At 44.3% G+C, this 17352-nt stretch overlaps 1 protein-coding gene across 6 annotated transcripts in view; it reads right to left on the bottom strand.

The window, feature by feature from the left end:
* Positions 1 to 11392: 11392 nt before the first annotated feature.
* SETD1A (SET domain containing 1A, histone lysine methyltransferase) overlaps positions 11393 to 17352 on the bottom strand; it is a 30684-nt gene continuing 24724 nt past the window's right edge. For all 6 annotated transcript variants that reach the window (XM_083470727.1, XM_083470725.1, XM_083470729.1 and 3 more), the window contains exon 20: positions 11393 to 16991. In XM_083470727.1, coding sequence (XP_083326853.1) covers positions 16818 to 16991 — 174 coding nt within the window. In that variant the 3' untranslated portion in view covers positions 11393 to 16817. The remainder of the gene's footprint in view (positions 16992 to 17352) is intronic.

Genomic DNA, 17352 nt, shown 5'->3' with positions numbered 1-17352 from the left:
AAAGAAGAAGAAAAGTTGGAAGAATTTCTCCCAAGTTTATTCTACAAATATCTCAATATGAAAATAATAAATAACATTTCATTGATTGACTTCCATCACTTACACTGCACTTCCTATATACATTTTAAGCAAGACTGTATCTGTTATTCTGTATTTTCCCCACACAATCTCACACAATATTCTAATCAACAAGTTTTCTAAATCTCTCATAAATCTATTCTAAGCACAACCAATACCTTACATTTAATCCTTGTCTACATAAATACTCATTTAAGCATTTCCATTGTTTCTGGATTATATTTTTTGGCTTTTGTCTTATCAAATCCGTCAACTTTGCTACTTCTAGGCGCTTCCTGCTGGTTCAATTCCAGGTGCTTCCTGGTTCAACGCCAAGCATCTCCAGAGAAGGCCGAGTGGGAAAGACCCCTGTCCAAAACCCCAGAGAGAGACAGCAAGTCAGCCCAGAGTCTGCACAGAGCTCGGCAGACCAATGCTCTGACTCAGTATAAAGCAGTTTCCTGCATTCCTAGGCACCGGCTCCGAGATGACAACCATGACATTACCAAATAAAGGCAACCCCTGGTGACATAATATAGTTTCATATTACTAAGCCACTGTTCTGAATGAAAGAGAAACGAACTCCCTGCAATTGAATGGCGAGGAAGATTAAAATCTACCCTGCAGGATTTTCTCTTTTTCTAAATGCCACATTTGTGTCCGTTCATTCTCTGGCGCAGAGACTGTCCAGGAAGACTGTCTCCTGTACACAGAATCATAGAGTCACTGGTCATCTAAATCCAACCCCCTGCACTGTAGGAATATGCAGCTGTCCCAGGCAGGGATTGAACCTGCAACCCTGGCATTATCAGCAACTAACCGACTGAGCTATCCAGGCATGCATGTTCATTTGCAGGTCTTAAAGTGACCACCCTAAAAGCAGATTTCAAATACATACAGGGCAAATCAGGAAACCGCTGAAATATCACCATAAGCACTGGCTCACCCACCCCTTCCCCCCTAGGTTTGGCTCAGAGTTTTTCCCCTGCCCTCCTGGGAAAATTGGAAAGTCTACAGCAGGTCTGCTTCTACTTCCACATCATCCAAGGTGTTCTTAAAGGTGCAGGAGCCAACAAAAGGGTTGGCTATCCTAAGCCAAGAGCAAGATTGAAATAAAAATCAAGAGGCACTTTGCTGAGTGTGTACACAGAGAGACATGCAAGAGCAAAGGTGCAAAGTGCAAAAGACAGCAGCCTTCTCCTTTCTCTCTTTATCCTAGCAACACTGGAGGATGCGCTCAGAGACACTTTCTCTTCTCTTTCTAGGAATATAGGCAAGCACAGTCAGGCAACATTGCATGACAACTTGGCCACAGTCTGTCTCTCTCTGGTAGGGTCAGATTCCACGACACAGACCCCACTTCCCAGTTCCCAGCAGGAGGTGGGGCTGCTTATTTCCCCTAGACAGAAAATGTGACAACAGCAGCTAAGAGGTTAGACCTCACGTCACCCACAAACTGGCCAGCTGGACTTGGGCAAGACACAGTTCTCTAAGGCTCTGGATACATTGCAAGCTGATAACGCAACACTGTTTTCCTCAATTCGGATCAAAGCTGGTTTTGGGGGGAACAAATGCATAAAAATGCAGTATTTCATAAGGACATAGTTGTCCAGTCCTGCTGCAAAGGCTACTTGCATTGACTGGCTGCTATTTGCATCCTGCCATCCCTGATATGGAACGAGACCTTAAGCGATTGGTCCCGGATTGCAGCTAGTGCAAATTTACCTTCTCCTCAAATAATTTGTGCTCCCCACTTTTCCTGCCCAAATAGTCAGAAAAAGGAAGCATCATTGCCGCACCTCTTTTGATCCTGCTGAAATTAAAGTTAATGCAGTGCGCATCCTAGTGGCCAGCGAACATCATTACTTCCCCAAAGCCTTCATACTTAAACCATTTCCCCCTCCCTTCTATGTGCTAAATTAGACTTAATATACAGCGATAATATACAATTGGAACCTGGGAATCTTGCACCTTGCTCCAGATATCTAATTTCACAGAGTCCCAGCCTTCGTCTCCTTCCATCATCCCCCAAATCACTCTGAATTCCACTGTCTGCTCAGAACCAAGTTTGCCTCTACCATCTTCCAGAGTTACCTACACAGTCTGCGTTACTACACTTATAATGTTCTAACTAAACTCTGTGGAAATTGAATTCCACTCCTCAAACCAGAAAACAGAATTCCATATTTCTGCATGTCCTGTGCTTTGGATGGAAGAGATTCCTGCCAAAGCCCTGGAGCATAGCTAGTAAGAACTTGTCCCTGAAACACTGGGGATGTAAACTGAATAGAGATATAATTTCAGGAGGGCTGTGTGTGTGTGTGTGAGAGAGAGAGAGAGAGAGAGAGAGAGAGAGAGACAGACAGACAAACAGACAGACAGACAAACAGACAAACAGACAAACAGACAGACAGAATTCAGTATCTAATAATCCCTCAGGAATACCTAGATTCCAGGCCACTGCCTGGTTCAAGTGAATCATTAATGCTTTAATTAAATAGGCCTGTGGAATTGGGATGCCCCCAGACTCTCTGTATCTTGGAGGAGGCATTCCAGCTCACACCAGAAATTTAGGATTTGCATAATTAAACTGGATTAAAGTGCTCCAATACCTCTCTTTGGGGCAAGTGGGGGGCAGCTCAGAGACCATCTGCAGTGGCGGCGGCTGCCCAGAGGACTCCCAAAGAGAGGGGAAAGGGGAGAGGGGAGAGGAGGCTAAGGGAACACTCCACAAGGGAGGGTGTTCGAGAAAGGGTGCGAGGCTGCCCACTCTGCGGGCAAGGGGTGACACAACTGGGCTCCTGAGCCTCACAGGGGTGCCACAGAAAGAATGCAATGGGTCAAGGGAGCTGTGGACTCCAAAAGGTTGAAAACTTCTGCTCTGAACAAACACACAAGCAAAACCAGGAAGAAGTCACAGACTGAACCTGCGAATGGTGCCATACAATGATTTGACCTGCGTTCATGACAGCATTGTAGGTACGGCAGCGCAACCAATAGTCTCAGCATATTTTGCTCTTCAACTATTCAATCTTCCTTCAGTGTTTCTCAGAGCGTGACTTCGAACCTTACCACCCTTGCAGGAACCCCCCCCCCAATCATTCAGTTTGTACAAACACGACACACACTCACACACAACATATGCGAAGTTTCTGCTATAAATTCATAGTAAATCAACTGTACATCGGATTTACACCAGGCCACTTTTATTTTGCTCCATGAAGGAAGGACTATCAAAGGGGGATGGTTTGATACAGGATGGCCATAATCCCTTAATCGTACCAACACGTACTCAGGAGCCCTGCCCAGTTGGCATGACAACCTTGATGGTCCCAGACAGAAGACCATCAAGGACACAATGGACATGCATATGGGAGTGGATTCAACACGGACTGGAACAAAGGACAATGAACAGATCTTCCCTCTGGGGGGAGGAAACTGCCAACTCACCTTTTTCCTCTGGAAATGACTCATGGGGAGGGGAAAAGGAGGAACCAGCCAGGTGACAAGATACTCAGGTTACTTCCACAACCCCTCCCTCAACCCCTCCTTTTTGTGATGTGTCAATGATGTAGTCATGTTGTAATTGTGATGTAGTTCTAGGGGTGTAGCTTGGGGGATTAGTAGCTAATAAAAGTTGGGGTCTTCTTTTGTTCGGGACTTCCATCTTGCTTCATCTTGTTGTGGGTGGGAGTCCTGTCGTGACAGTTTTCAATAAAAGCCAAGCCTACAGGCTGTTGTTTTGCTCCAAATTGTCCTGGTTGGTGTCTTTGTCTTTTTGTGCAAGGGAGCCCTCAGATTCCTCCGTTAACACCATGGATCTTCCTCCTACCTTGGCTGTTCAGGCACCGTGTCAACCTGGGCTTGAATTCCAAGCGAGGCTCCAGCCACACGAATCAGACAGCCTTATGAAGGGCACACCGAATTTCCATAGATTGACTTTGTCCATAGCCCTGCCCACCCACACGACTTTGAGATGATTAACTTGCGAATCAACAGCAACCCAGTTCTCGGGCTTTGAGAAACACCTCTTTTACCTGAGCGCTATAGGCTTGTTTGCTAAACGTTCTGTTACATAAGACTCAGCTGGCCTTGGCCTTCCTCATTCTTATGAGTCACAAAAAGAAGCCACTTCTTGCCTCTGATGCAGCTGGTGCAGCTGAAAGTGAAATCCATTTTCTCCCTATAACTCCCATAATCTTACCCAGGATATTTTTTTTGAAGCTCAGGGATAGCTACAGATAAGATTTCATGCAAACACCTTCTCTGGGTGTCATAACTAGTTCACCAGTTCCTTTTATCACCCTGTCTGATCATCACTGCTTTGACCGCAGCTGAGCCAGTGATCAGATTAAGGGCAAGATGGTAACTCCAATGGGGAGACCAAAGGTCGTCCTGGCCACGCACAGTGGTTAGAGCACTCCTTCAGCTGGATTTCCCAGAGAGCGGAAGGTGCTTTCGAAGAGGGCTTGCCATTTCTGTTGCAAATGCACCTCCATCCCACTTCCTCTTTGGGCCAACAGGGCTTGGTATTCTTTCAAAACCAGTCCGTTTACAGGCAAGAGCGGAACAAATTTCTGTATGTGATGGGAAGTGAAATGAGACTTGCAAGAAACAATTGTGATACGGTACACTTCACAGCTGGGCCTAAGCTTTCAGATGCAGCAGGAAGTTATTCATAAAAGGCATTAGGGTCTAACCAAACATATTCCACATCAGGATTCTACCGATGTGTGTTGGAGACAAGATAGTCCAGTTTTATCATGGGAAGGGTGGTAGTAATAATAATAATAATAATAATAATAATAATAATAATAATAATAATTTATTTGTACCCTGCCCATCTGGCTGGGTCTCCCCAGCCACTCTGGGCGGCTTCCAACAAAGATTAAAAATACATTAAAATGTCACACATTAAAAACTTCCCTGAACAGGGCTTTTATATTTTATTATTATTTATACCCCGCCCATCTGGCTGGGTTTCCCCAGCCACTCTGGGCGGCTTCCAGCAAAATATTAAAATACAATAATTCATCAAATATTAAAAGCTTCCCTAAACTGCATTCAGATGTCTTCTAAAAGTCAGACAGTTGTTTATTTCTTTGACATCTGGTGGGAGGGTGCTCCACAGAGCGGGCGCCACTACCAAGAAGGCCCTCTGCCTGGTTCCCTGTAAATTCAGTGTCTGGGCAGAACAATGGGGGTGGTAGGTGGGGAAATGTATTAATCTAGTTCTAGGAATATGTGCCGAAATGGCCTTTTCTTTCAAAGTTTTGATAATTATGATAATTTCCTGGTATCTGGAGCATTAAGAATGCCTGAGCAGAGCAGCGGTGGTTTCTAAAGGAGGCAGGTGAAAGGTGAATGGGAAGATAAAACCTACTGACATATCCAGGGTGCCAAGGAAGTAAACCGTAACTTTACTGCTACAGTCAATGACCAGCACTGATATTTGCAGTACTGTACAAAGGATTTACAGTATGTGGCTCAAAAGGCATTTCTGTTTCCTACTCTTTCTCTCTTCACTGTCTTCTCCGATTCTTCCTTCAGGGATTTTGCGCTTCTTTGACTATCAGTTTGTGTTGTAGATGGAGAGCTCTGTTTCAGAAATCCCATTTCTATTTATTTAAAAGCATTTATAGACCACGGAACGTTTTAAAAAATATGTCAGCTGTGTAGAGTAAAAAACAAAAACAGCAACCAACACAGTACCAATTGAAGTCATTAAAACAAAGAACAAAACCCCAACCTATAGCCAATAAAACAGCAGTACATACCCACATTTGAAGGTGACTAGATCAAAAGCAAACATATACGGTACGTAAAACAGCATCCAGTCTTGGGGGTCATAGAAAGCCTGGGCACAAGAATAAAAAATAAAGTCTTTGCAAGATGTCTGGTGTAACTGATGGTTGCTGCTCCTCCATATGGCAGAAGGAGGGCAATTCATGGGACAGGAGCAGCAGCAGCAAATGCCCATTTTCAGATCACGAGCCTGAGGCATTCCATAGGGCACAGTGCTACAAAAAGAATCCGCCCAGATGATCTATAATCTTACAGGTCTACACAGGAGAAGGCAACCTTTCACATAACCTGGTTGTTTAGGGATTACAGTGGTACCTTGGTTCTCAGACTTAATCTGTTCCGGAAGTCCATTCCAAAACCAAAGCATTCCGAAACCAAGGCACGTTTTCCCATAGAAAGTAATGCAAAATGGATTAATCCGTTCCAGACTTTTAAAAACAACCCTTAAAACAGCAATTTAACATGAATTTTACTATCTAACAAGACCATTGATCCATAAAATGAAATCAATAATCAATGTACTGTACTATAAAATAACTAAGACAATATTGTAGATGATAAAAATAAAAAAATTCTTACCTGCACTGATGACAGTCATTGTTTGGATGGGGGGCTTTTATCCATTTCCACAGTCACACAATCAATCAATCAATCAATCAATCAGTAGCTGAACTGGGTTCCACACAGTCACAAAAACAAATTAACCAAAAAAGCCTCAAAAACAAAAACACAAAATAAACAGCAAAAACAAAAACGCCAAACTTAATCTGTTCTGGAAGTCCATTTGACTTCCGAAATGTTCGAAAACCAAGGAGCAGTTTCTGATTGGTGCAGGTGCCCCAGAAATAATAGCAAACAGCTGCATTGGACATTCAGCTTCTGAAAAATGTTCGAAAACCAGATCACTTACTTCCAGGTTTTCGGTGTTTGAGAACCAAGGTGTTTGAGTACCAAGGCATTTGAAAACCAAGGTACCACTGTATACGTTAACATGATGTCCTTAAACGTGGCCCGGAAGATGACTGGCAGCGAGTTCAGTTCTCTCAGCTCAGGAGTAACAGGTTGAATGTCCAGATGTTCCACTCAACAACCTGGCCACAGCATTCTGCATCAGATGCAGTTTCCAAGGGAAGTCCCACATGAAGCACGTTACAGTAGTCCAGCCATGAGGTTATCGGCACACGGATCACAGTGGCTGAGCTACCCCTGTCCAGGAAAGGTGCTGTTGGCGTAATAGTAGGCATCGCCAACAGTCTCTGTCTTATCAGGATTCAGTCTCGGTTTGCAGGCCTTCATTCAGCTTGCCGCTGCATCCAGGCAGTGGTTTAAAACAGTCACAGCCTCTCCTGATTCAGATGTTATGAAAAGAGCTGGGGTATTGTTAACATACAAATGACACCATGCCCCAAATTTCTTAATGAACGCTGCCAGTGGCTTGACAGAGATATTTAAACAGCGGAACTGCCAGGGAGCAGCACATCCCCCTCAAGCTTATTTGCTGAACCCGGCCTTGTGGGCAGGAGTACTGCGAACACAGTGCCACCAACTCCCAAACTCACAGAGATGGTCCAGGGAGGATCCCACGGCCAACAGTACTGAAAGCTACTAAGAGCTCAAACGAGAGAAGCAAAGTTGCACGGCCCAGGGCCCTCACTCAAGGGCCAACTTCCGCCCCAAAGGTGGGCCTGAACCCAGATACTTTTACTGAGGATTCGAAACTGAAAGGATTATGTTGAAAGGAAAAGGCAGTGACTGGGGAATTAAGTTGGGGATAAAAGAATGGCAGTCATTTAACACGAATTTTAAAGGTGATGTAAATAAATAAACAAACCTACATACCACTGTGACGCGGGTGGCGCTGTGGGTTAAACCACAGAGCCTAGGGTTTGTCAAAAGTCGGCGGTTCGAATCCCCGCGATGGTGTGAGCTCCTGTTGTTTGGTCCCTGTTCCTGCCAACCTAGCAGTTCGAAAGCACACAGTGCAAGTAAATAAATAGGTACCGCTCCGGTGGGAAGGTAAATGGCATTTCCGTGTGCTGCTCTGGTTCGCCAGAAGTGGCTTAGTCATGCTGGCCACATGACCCGGAAGCTGTCTGCAGACAAACGCTGGCTCCCTCAGCCAATAAAGTGAGATGAGCGCCGCAACCCCAGTGTCGGTCACGACTGGACCTAATGGTCAGGGGTCCCTTTACCTTTACCTTTACATACCACTAGGTCAGGATGGAAAGTCCCCTGGACTAAATTTTTCTGGCTTCATAAACAAGCAAAATACGTGCGTACCTGTTACACATACGTCTGCCATCCAATTGCTGCCAGAGTTTTTAAAAGTGAAAATCTGGACCTAAAAGTTGTTGAATCCCGGACGTATGACAGCCCTACTTTAAACACATCTCCTAGAGAGGAAGGTGATGGTGATCTTTTGCTTAGAGAGAAACCAAGTGCTGTTCTTCAACATGCCTGAACGGTGTGTGTATTTGCTCAAGAACGCCGATCCAAACCAGGCTCAAGCAAAGCTTTCTCTCATTGCAAAAAAGAGAGAAATAGAGATTGATAAAGTACTAGGGTGTGCACCGACATTATTAACATATTCTAACTCATTCATAAACTCTAAATGAAAAGATAATAAGGGGCCATACTGGTACAAGAAATGGTGTCAGAAATCACCTTGTCCAAGCACAGGGGGTGGAATACATTTGAAGGAGCTCTGACCCAAAAGCAGGTCATTGCACTGACAAAACTGAATACCTCTTCATGCCAGTCATCCGAGTCCAGCATTGCTTCCTTAGAAGCCTCGGCGTCTAGGATGGAGCTCGGATTGCCATCTCTCCATCTAAACCCAGATCTTTAATTACACTTTGCCCTCACCCAATTCATATGAGGGGAAGGGCTTTGAGATGCGAGGTGATACTGCGGTGAGAAGGTGCAATTGCCAACACTGGGGAAAACTAGTTCTGCTTTCCAAGGGAAAGCCAAGGGAAATCTGGCAAGGAAGCAAAGGAACACCACTAACTGTGCTCTGAAGTGGGGCCAATTTTTTGGTGCAATAGATGCCTGTGTCCCCGTCCAGTATCATTAAATATCCCCATTTTGTTGATGGGATAGGAGAGAACGTGCCTTGCCCAAGGCCACCTACCAAATTCATGACACAGCAAGTTTGGTACGGGGGAGGCTCAGTCTCTTAGCTGCCGCATGACACCAACAGTCTCTGGGCAGTTGGGCAAAATTTATGGGAGCGGAGAAGAAACTTGGGGAACTGCCACCTCCCTGCCCCCAGAGTAGCTCTTCATTCCACCAACTGACGCCACAGGAGTGTCTGAAGGACCATTTTGCCCTGAGGGGAACAGAGAAGCAGTAACAGCTTTGCCTAAGAGAACCTTTCAATTTTATTGTAATCCCCTCTCCGTCCCTTTAAAAAATATGCTTATTGTTGTACAGTGGTACCTCAGGTTAAGTACTTAATTCGTTCTGGAGGTCCGTACTTAACCTGAAACTGTTCTTAACCTGAAGCACCACTTTAGCTAATGGGGCCTCCTGCTGCTGCCATGCCGCCGGAGCATGATTTCTGTTCTCATCCTGAAGCAAAGTTCTTAACCTGAAGCACTGTTTCTGGGTTAGCGGAGTCTGTAACCTGAAGCGTATGTAACCCGAGGTACCACTGTAATATGTAAACCGCTTTATGAGGTCCGGCTGAAAAGCGGTATATAAATACTGCAAATATATCAATATACTTAAAGCACAATGAGTCAGGGGCAGAAAGGGGGGGAGGCAGGATGGAGAGTGGTCAAAGGTTGCCTTGATGGTTGCCAAATCCCTGGCTCCCAATGAAGTAGATGCTGGTCAGCCACAGGAACTCACAGCTTAAATCTACGTGCCCTCCTGGCTTCCAATTAACATCACAACACGGCACTCTCATGTAAAATGAAAAGCCCACCAGTGTTCAGCACCCCAAGTTTGGTTGTTGAGGAAAACCCATGTGTGTTGAAGGGTCAGATAAAAGTGCCATTGTTGGCACTGTGTTGGCACCAATGTAGTCATTTGAAATGGCTGTTATCGAAACTGCCTGAAACGTCCTTAGGGTTGGAAATCTTCTTTAGTCATACTCTCAGGTTACGCATTGAAGTGGAAGGATATCCTTAGTTCTATTAATTTCATCGTGTCTGTTCTGAGAACTTACTTGGCTACCACCTTTACTTTTACTCATTTCTGATGATCCTCTTCTTTTTGGCCAAAACGATCCAATTCCTTGAAATTAGAATTGTGCTGTTAAGCAAATATGTGCATATCAAACACTTTGATTCATGAAATTTGCAAGGTAATTGGTAATGGATGGATAACTTGCCTGAACTGCATACAAACAAGTTTTAGTTTTTCAAATGTCAGTGGTCTTAATTGCGAAGGAACAGGTTAACTGGTGTTCAAGTGGAATTGATATTTATTTGGGAAATGAACTCTGGATGCAGACCCACGGCCTCTGATGGATGAGAGCAGGGCAGACTTACAAATAATGAAGCACGAGTTAGTATTCACAATATTTTCACTAGGTCCTGGGTGTGCACAAACTGGTAGTGGCAAAGAAGGAAGTCAACCCCTGTAATGCTTCCTAGCTTAACTTCATGAAGGCAATTTGGATCTGATGCAAGCAGAAATATAACTGTTTACAAACCTGGTGTGTGAGTTTGCCACGCTCCCCCCCCCCCCAAAAAAAACATTTTCAATTTGAAAAGCCCTGAATTATCTTATGACATTCCTATCTGAGTCTTTCTCCAAGGACCTCAGAAAGGCATTTGTAGTCACCTTCCTCCTATCAGGTGGGCCAGCAAGTCATAGAATCATAGAGTTGGAAGAGACCACAAGGGCCATCGAGTCCAACCCCCTGCCAAGCAGGAAACACCATCAGATCACTCCTGACATATGGTTGTCAAGCCTCTGCTTAAAGACCTCCAAAGTAGGAGACTCCACCACACTCCTTGGCAGCAAATTCCACTGTCGAACAGCTCTTACTGTCAGGAAGTTCTTCCTAATGTTTAGGTGGAATCTTCTTTCTTGTAGTTTGAATCCATTGCTCCATGTCCGCTTCTCTGGAGCAGCAGAAAACAACCTTTCTCCCTCCTCTATGTGACATCCTTTTATATATTTGAACATGGCTATCATATCACCCCTTAACCTCCTCTTCTCCAGGCTAAACATGCCCAGCTCCCTTAGCCGTTCCTCTATGTTGAAATTAGCCTAAGGACATGTTTCATGGCTGAGTGGGAACCTGAACCCCAACCTCCTTCCTTGCCCACAGCCCAGCAGTTTAGCCTAGGTCTTGCCAACCTAGCGCCCTCCAAGCATTTCCAATGACAACTTCTGTTCATCCCAGCCAGCGCATCTTGGATGGCAGGGGCTGCACTGACAGCTACGTTAACCTCACATGCATGACTTAAGGGCAGGCAGGTAAAGTTTGCGCGGCGTAAAAACTCAGGCTTGTTTGGTGTGGTGCGCGCTCAGCCCTGAGCCTAGAAATGACAACAAGAACCGTGCGCCGAGGTTTTGTTTCGTTTTTGTACAATAAAAGTTTAATGACTTTTATAAAAATGTGCTATCTGGCACCAAGTAATGAATCCACAAATTATTAACATATTTACAAGTAGGAAGCCGATAAGATCAAATGAAAATATATTTATATATATATCTATATATATAATATTTATATAGACAGACAGAGGAGTCGGGATGTACGTTTAAAGAGACCCATCCACTGGGCAGCCAGGGAAGGGAGAGGGAGAAGGAGAGAGAGAAAAAGAAAGAGAGAATGAATGAATGAATGAATGAATGAATGAGACCCATCCATCAATCCATCTGTGCACATGCCCACCCTCTTTGATTACACACAAAACTCCCAGCAAGCTGCCACTGCTGCTAGAGAAGGTTAAAAAAAGCTTAACCCTCCCTGGTAAAGATATATATCTTTTTGGATATCTATTATATATATATATATATTTTACATATATGTACACAAGTGGGGGGAATGCACATAAGAGAAAGAGGCGGATGGGTGGGTGGCTACATAGTTCCAGAACCATTCAGCTCGAAGAAGCTGGAAAATTAAGAGTCAGCTCTGAAAAATGAAAGAACCTTGTGGTATTCATTAAAGCATCTGGAACAATTTGCACAGGTTTGGTTGGGGGGAATTATTATTATTATTTTATATAAAAAAAGAATCTTATCTGTTCTGTCTGGCGAGTTACATAAACAAAGTTAGAAACAGGATAAAAGTTCCAGAGATCATCGAGCAGAAAATTCAGGTTTCCCCTTTTTTATAGTATTTTTTTTTGGGGGGGGGGGACCACTGAGGAACAACCAACACTTCTGGATTTCAAGATGAAGAAGGGAGCAAAAATTCCCACCCCCCTCTGCAAATAATTTTTTTAAAAGCATATTTAAGACATGCCAAAATTAAAGGGTTTGATGATTAATTTGTCAACCCACAAAACGAGCTGGAGGAACCAACTGCAGGCAATGAGCAAATAACGGATTTCTATCCACAGCTTGGAAAAGGCACACTGGTGTATGCAAATAAATAGCAGGGGTTTCGTAAGACCAGGAACCGTTCCTGCATAAAATATATGGCAAAATCTAATAAATGGAACTTTGCTAAAGGAGGTGAAATGCTGGTGGGAAGCCTACCAAACCCTTATCCCGGGTATTCTCCCTTCCACTGGAGCCAAATGAAAGCTCTAATCCTCTGCTTGTGTATCTCAGTGGTAAAATGATTCATGTTGAAAAATCTAAAACAAGGAGAGTCACACTCCCCAAACCAGCCAAAACCTCCCTCTGAAATATTTGGGGACTGAGATGATGCAGCACCTCTAAACACAGCGTTTGTGACTTGACTTCAGCAGAAAAGATTTACACCCAGTAAAAACAGAAGCTTGATTTGTCATGCCAACCTGCTGAAATACAGTCGGCTTTTCCAAAAACCTGCCACCAAACATAATTCAGAGATATTATGTGGTTTCAGCTCCACCCCCCCCCCAGGAGTGTATTGGGCTTAAAGGCACATTTATTTGGAATTAATATCGCAACTGTGAATAGAAGCAAGCTTGCTCTTACCAGAATTTCCAGTTGAAATCAGAATCCGTCAATACACTGAAAAGCACGGATAGCTAGGATGAAAAAGTTTGGCCAGTAGTTTATTACAGTTAAGAGGTGGCTGCTGTTTTAAACTTGTACGGGAGACCTGGAAGGATGTAGTTTCTGAACCTTTAAGATGAGATGGATTTTAAGAGGCTGGAGCTGTTGAAACAGCAGCCTGGAGAGTGAGGGCCTTTTAAAAGCTCAAATCCAACAGGCTGCTTGTTGTTTTGTTTTTTTAAAAATGGAAATGCAGAGGAGATGCATAATGAGACTTCAGTCACATCCTTCCGACTGACTGGGGCTGGGTGAGAGCGAAGCTTACAAACAGACAAACAACACTGCAGCAACGAATAATTTCGAAAAAGCCAAGAAGATGTAGGGTTGGGGAGAAAGCTATTTCAAAATTTTAAATACCGCAGAGATTCAAGTTGGGAGAGCACACTAAAGACAGGTCAATATTTACGGGGCTAAGACAGGGACTTGAGAGAAGTAGAAGGGAGGGCATAAAAGGGTCCGTTTATTACTGCAGCTGTTTTCACTATTTAATGCATCTCTCTTCCGTGCAGGTGAAGATGCACCTGAAGATTTTAGTCAGAATAGAGAGAATGACCGACTGTTGGAGGTGTAGATGGTTGGCCCTGTTTCTCATTGAATATGCCTGAAACAACTTCCTTCCTCCCCACCCACCCCCTCAATTAAATTTGTAAGTAGAAAATTTGTGTAAAGTTTATTTAGAAAGTCAATGGAATTATGGATGTTCAAGACTGAGATCACCTGGGGGTGGGGAGGGAGATCAAGATAGTGGTTGCTGACAAAACAGGCATATGGTTGAGATGATTCAGCCCCTTTTCACTTCAAAACAATGGTTGCTAACATAGGGTTTCCACAACTTCCTGTCTCTTTGGTTTCAAAACACTATAGTAGTGAGAGGAAAAAAGAATTTAAACTTCTGACAAGAATTAAACTGTGTAAGATGTGCAACAAAATTATATAATCGAGTTCAGCAAACCTGCTGCAAGTATTCTGCTCCTTGTCCCACAAACAAACAAAACACCCAACTTATATTGGGCAAGTCTTAATGGAGCCTTTTACAGCAGGAGAGGAAGCCATCTGCCATCTCTTTAGATATGGAAGCGTACCTTAAAACTGGCCAGGGCTTTTAGGGAAGGTGCCATGACTGCACCATAGTGGGGGAAAAAAGAAAAGGAGCAGAAAGCAGTAGCAATTTTAATCCTGCCCCCAAGAGGATACACAAAAGAGGCACAGAGTGGGAAAGGTTTTACTAAATGTAGAGCAAAGTGAGAAAGGTGCCTCTTACTGGAACATAATTAGCCGTCAAAATACTGGAAGAAATGGGGTGGAACTACAGACTACATCAGCCAATGAGGGTTCCAAAGTGTGTTTGCTAAACAACAATAAAAAAAATGTATGGAAGGGGCCTTTTCACAGGAGACGTGGTGGGAGGAAGGTTCTTAAGCCTTCCCTGCTTCTCTCTACACTCCTGCCTCTCTTTCCACTCTTGGACCCCCAGATGGGGTGCGAGATGGGGATTGGGGGCAAAACAGCTAGAGGGAAGGATTGTGTGGGAGAAGCATTAGCAAAACAGCAGGCCCTCCCACTGATGCCTTGCCTGCTGAAAATGCCCCCACTTCTAACATTAACTGTATTCAGCAAGGATGGGCTGGCAAACCATGGTTGCTGACATAATATGGAGTTCTTTGGCCCTATGAAACGTCACATCGAGATGGGCACGTCTAAAACTCATCCCAAGCATTTACAGGCTTGTGAGGTCAATAAGAGACATCTCAGAAGGGCTGCATTTTATTCTGTTGGACTAGTTCAACCATTTATCCCACACCATATATGCCAATTGGGTGGAAACTGAGAAGTAAATGGATTCTCTCAATAGCTGTCTTGATATGGGGAAGATTTGGGACACAGCAGAGGGCAGGAGAAAGAAGAGAGCTACCAGCCTGCATGCTGATCCTCCCTTGAAAGCAAGCCCCTTGCCCCTCTCTACTATTAAAATATAGATGGAAACTTTTTCACGTGTCACCCGTGGTTTCCCTAGAACATAAAGGGCATTCTGGATGGGGAAAATTGAAAGCAGCCAATTCCTCATAGCTCTGGACAGTCCACTGCAGGAAACACACGCTAGCCAGGGAGAAGATATGTTCCCAAACACCTAGCTCAACACTATTCAAAATCCAAACACTGGGACAAGCAGGATGAAGACAGAACTTTAAAATGAAACAAACAAACAAACAAACAAACCTGCTAAAATATTTCCAAATGCCTACTTTTAAAATCTTTCACTTTCAAAACTGACTCCCATTTAAAAGAAACAAAGAAATACACTCTTTGACCCCCTGCCAGAAAGTTATATGCTCCCCTCCCACCCCAAATAAACCCAAGAGAGAAAAGGGGGGGAAAGAAAGAAATCCTACTTGGCATCAAAAGAAAAGGGTGGCACAGGGCAAGCAAGGATAAAAAAACAGGAGAAGGAAATACATTGCAACATTATTTACAGTTTTCGTTTTAGTATGAAGAGGAAAACAAAATAAAATATTTACATACTAATAAACGCATGTGTTTCTACAAGAAACAGCCAATCCATCTGGAATAGATATATACACAACTTTCTTCTCCTAAAGAAAAATTATTAGGGGTGGCTGGGATGTGGGAAAGTCTTAGCTTACGCTGTAAGTCAGCATCAGTTGAAGCCATAACTGTAACAAGGAAAGAAACTCAACTCCCCTTCATTATTACGGCTAGTCCCTGTCCCCCCCGTTTTACTACACGTTACAGAATAAAAAAAGAGTCAGAAAAGGGAGATTGCAATATGAATGACACAATCTTAACTGGTTTTCAGGACCTCTATTTCTCTGGCCTCAAGAGCTTGGAAGGAGGAAGAATCAACGGGATGATAATTCTATGAGGAGATAGACATTGAAGAAGGAAGGTTCAAGTTTTTGCCCATGGTGACAAATCTAGCCAAATGATGCGGCTGGACAATGACATGCTTCCCCCCATCCCCCAGTGCATCCTGGCCATTAGCAGAAAGATTTTGAGAGCAATCTTTAACCCCAGAACAAAGTCCCAGGGGCAGGGGTTGTTCCAGGCCTCTCTGTCAAAAAACCAGGAAACCTCCCCTCCGCTCAACCCTTTGGAAATGTGAGGACAAATGCTCCACAATCTGAAATTTCAAGGGCCTGGGCAGCTCTTAGCTCTAGCAGATGTGCCTTCAGGGGCATCAAGCACTGCACTGCCTCAAAAGGTTTCACAGGAGGCACTGATCCCAACCTGCCATTCTCAAAGTCAACGGCTAATCGACAGCTGTGCGCTGAACACGCATAACCTGAAATAGATGATACCTAGAAGGGAAATTCCACCCCACAGCCACCCTGCTGATTTCCTCAACATCGTAAGCCATTCTCTGAGTTTAGCAACAGAGCTGGTGGGTATTGCAGAATTAACCACACTAACATCCAGGCCGTCTTAAGCTGGAAAGGGAAGGATATTTGACTTCTGCAAAGGGTCAGAATCTACAGGAGTTTTGTTAATTGGTGTTGGAGGCTGGAGCAAAAATGACAGCAACACCTGAAAAGAAACTATCACCAGCCTGGCTGATGGAAGAAAAAGGAACTTCTTGTTGATTCGAACCTGAGGCGAGGGAAGTGCTTTCTCATTGGCTGGGAACTTTAAAAGGTACATGGATGGGTCTTAAGGCGACTGAGAGTTTTCCCACAACTCTGTGGGGAGAAGAGCTGAGCTACGGGTGAGAGGCGAGATTAGGGCTGGGGAAACAAAATAAATACGAACGCCAGGGTTATGTCTCAGTTCAGGGTGCCCCGGCAGTTCTCTGTGCCACACAGGCAAGGAATCTTGTTCTCCTCAATCGGGAACTTGTAGTCGTAAGTGATCTCCTCGTTGATGCTGATGGGCTGCTTGGAATAGATGACAATCTTCTTCTGGGATTCTATGGTGATGACTTTGGCATAGCAGTTGGGCTAAGAGAGGGAAAGATGGACAAAAGTGAACCAGACAGGATGTTAATACATCAGCTCTATGCCAATGGTAGCACCACTACCTCACTATGTTACTCATTTGGAAGCCAGGAGCACGCCCCCCCCAAGCACAAAAAAGGTTCCATTTGTGATTCCCAAGGTGTATGGAATACAATAGCATACCAGAACCACTGCATGTGAAGCTAAAGAAGTGCCAGCAACAAGGGCGAACCATGTGAGGCCCAGGAAGTCTCTTCCCCACTCTCTGAACCAGCAGCCCGGGGCTTCTTTCTACAATTCAGAGCTGCTCCCGGTGCCCCAGCCAGGATTTATTGACTTTTCATGGAAGCAGGCACATTAGGGG

The sequence above is a fragment of the Podarcis liolepis genome (assembly GCF_965112155.1).
Source record: "Podarcis liolepis genome assembly, chromosome: 13".
Taxonomy (NCBI): domain Eukaryota; kingdom Metazoa; phylum Chordata; class Lepidosauria; order Squamata; family Lacertidae; genus Podarcis; species Podarcis liolepis.
Note: the sequence above shows the minus strand (reverse complement) of the source record. Positions and strands in the feature narration are given on the sequence as shown.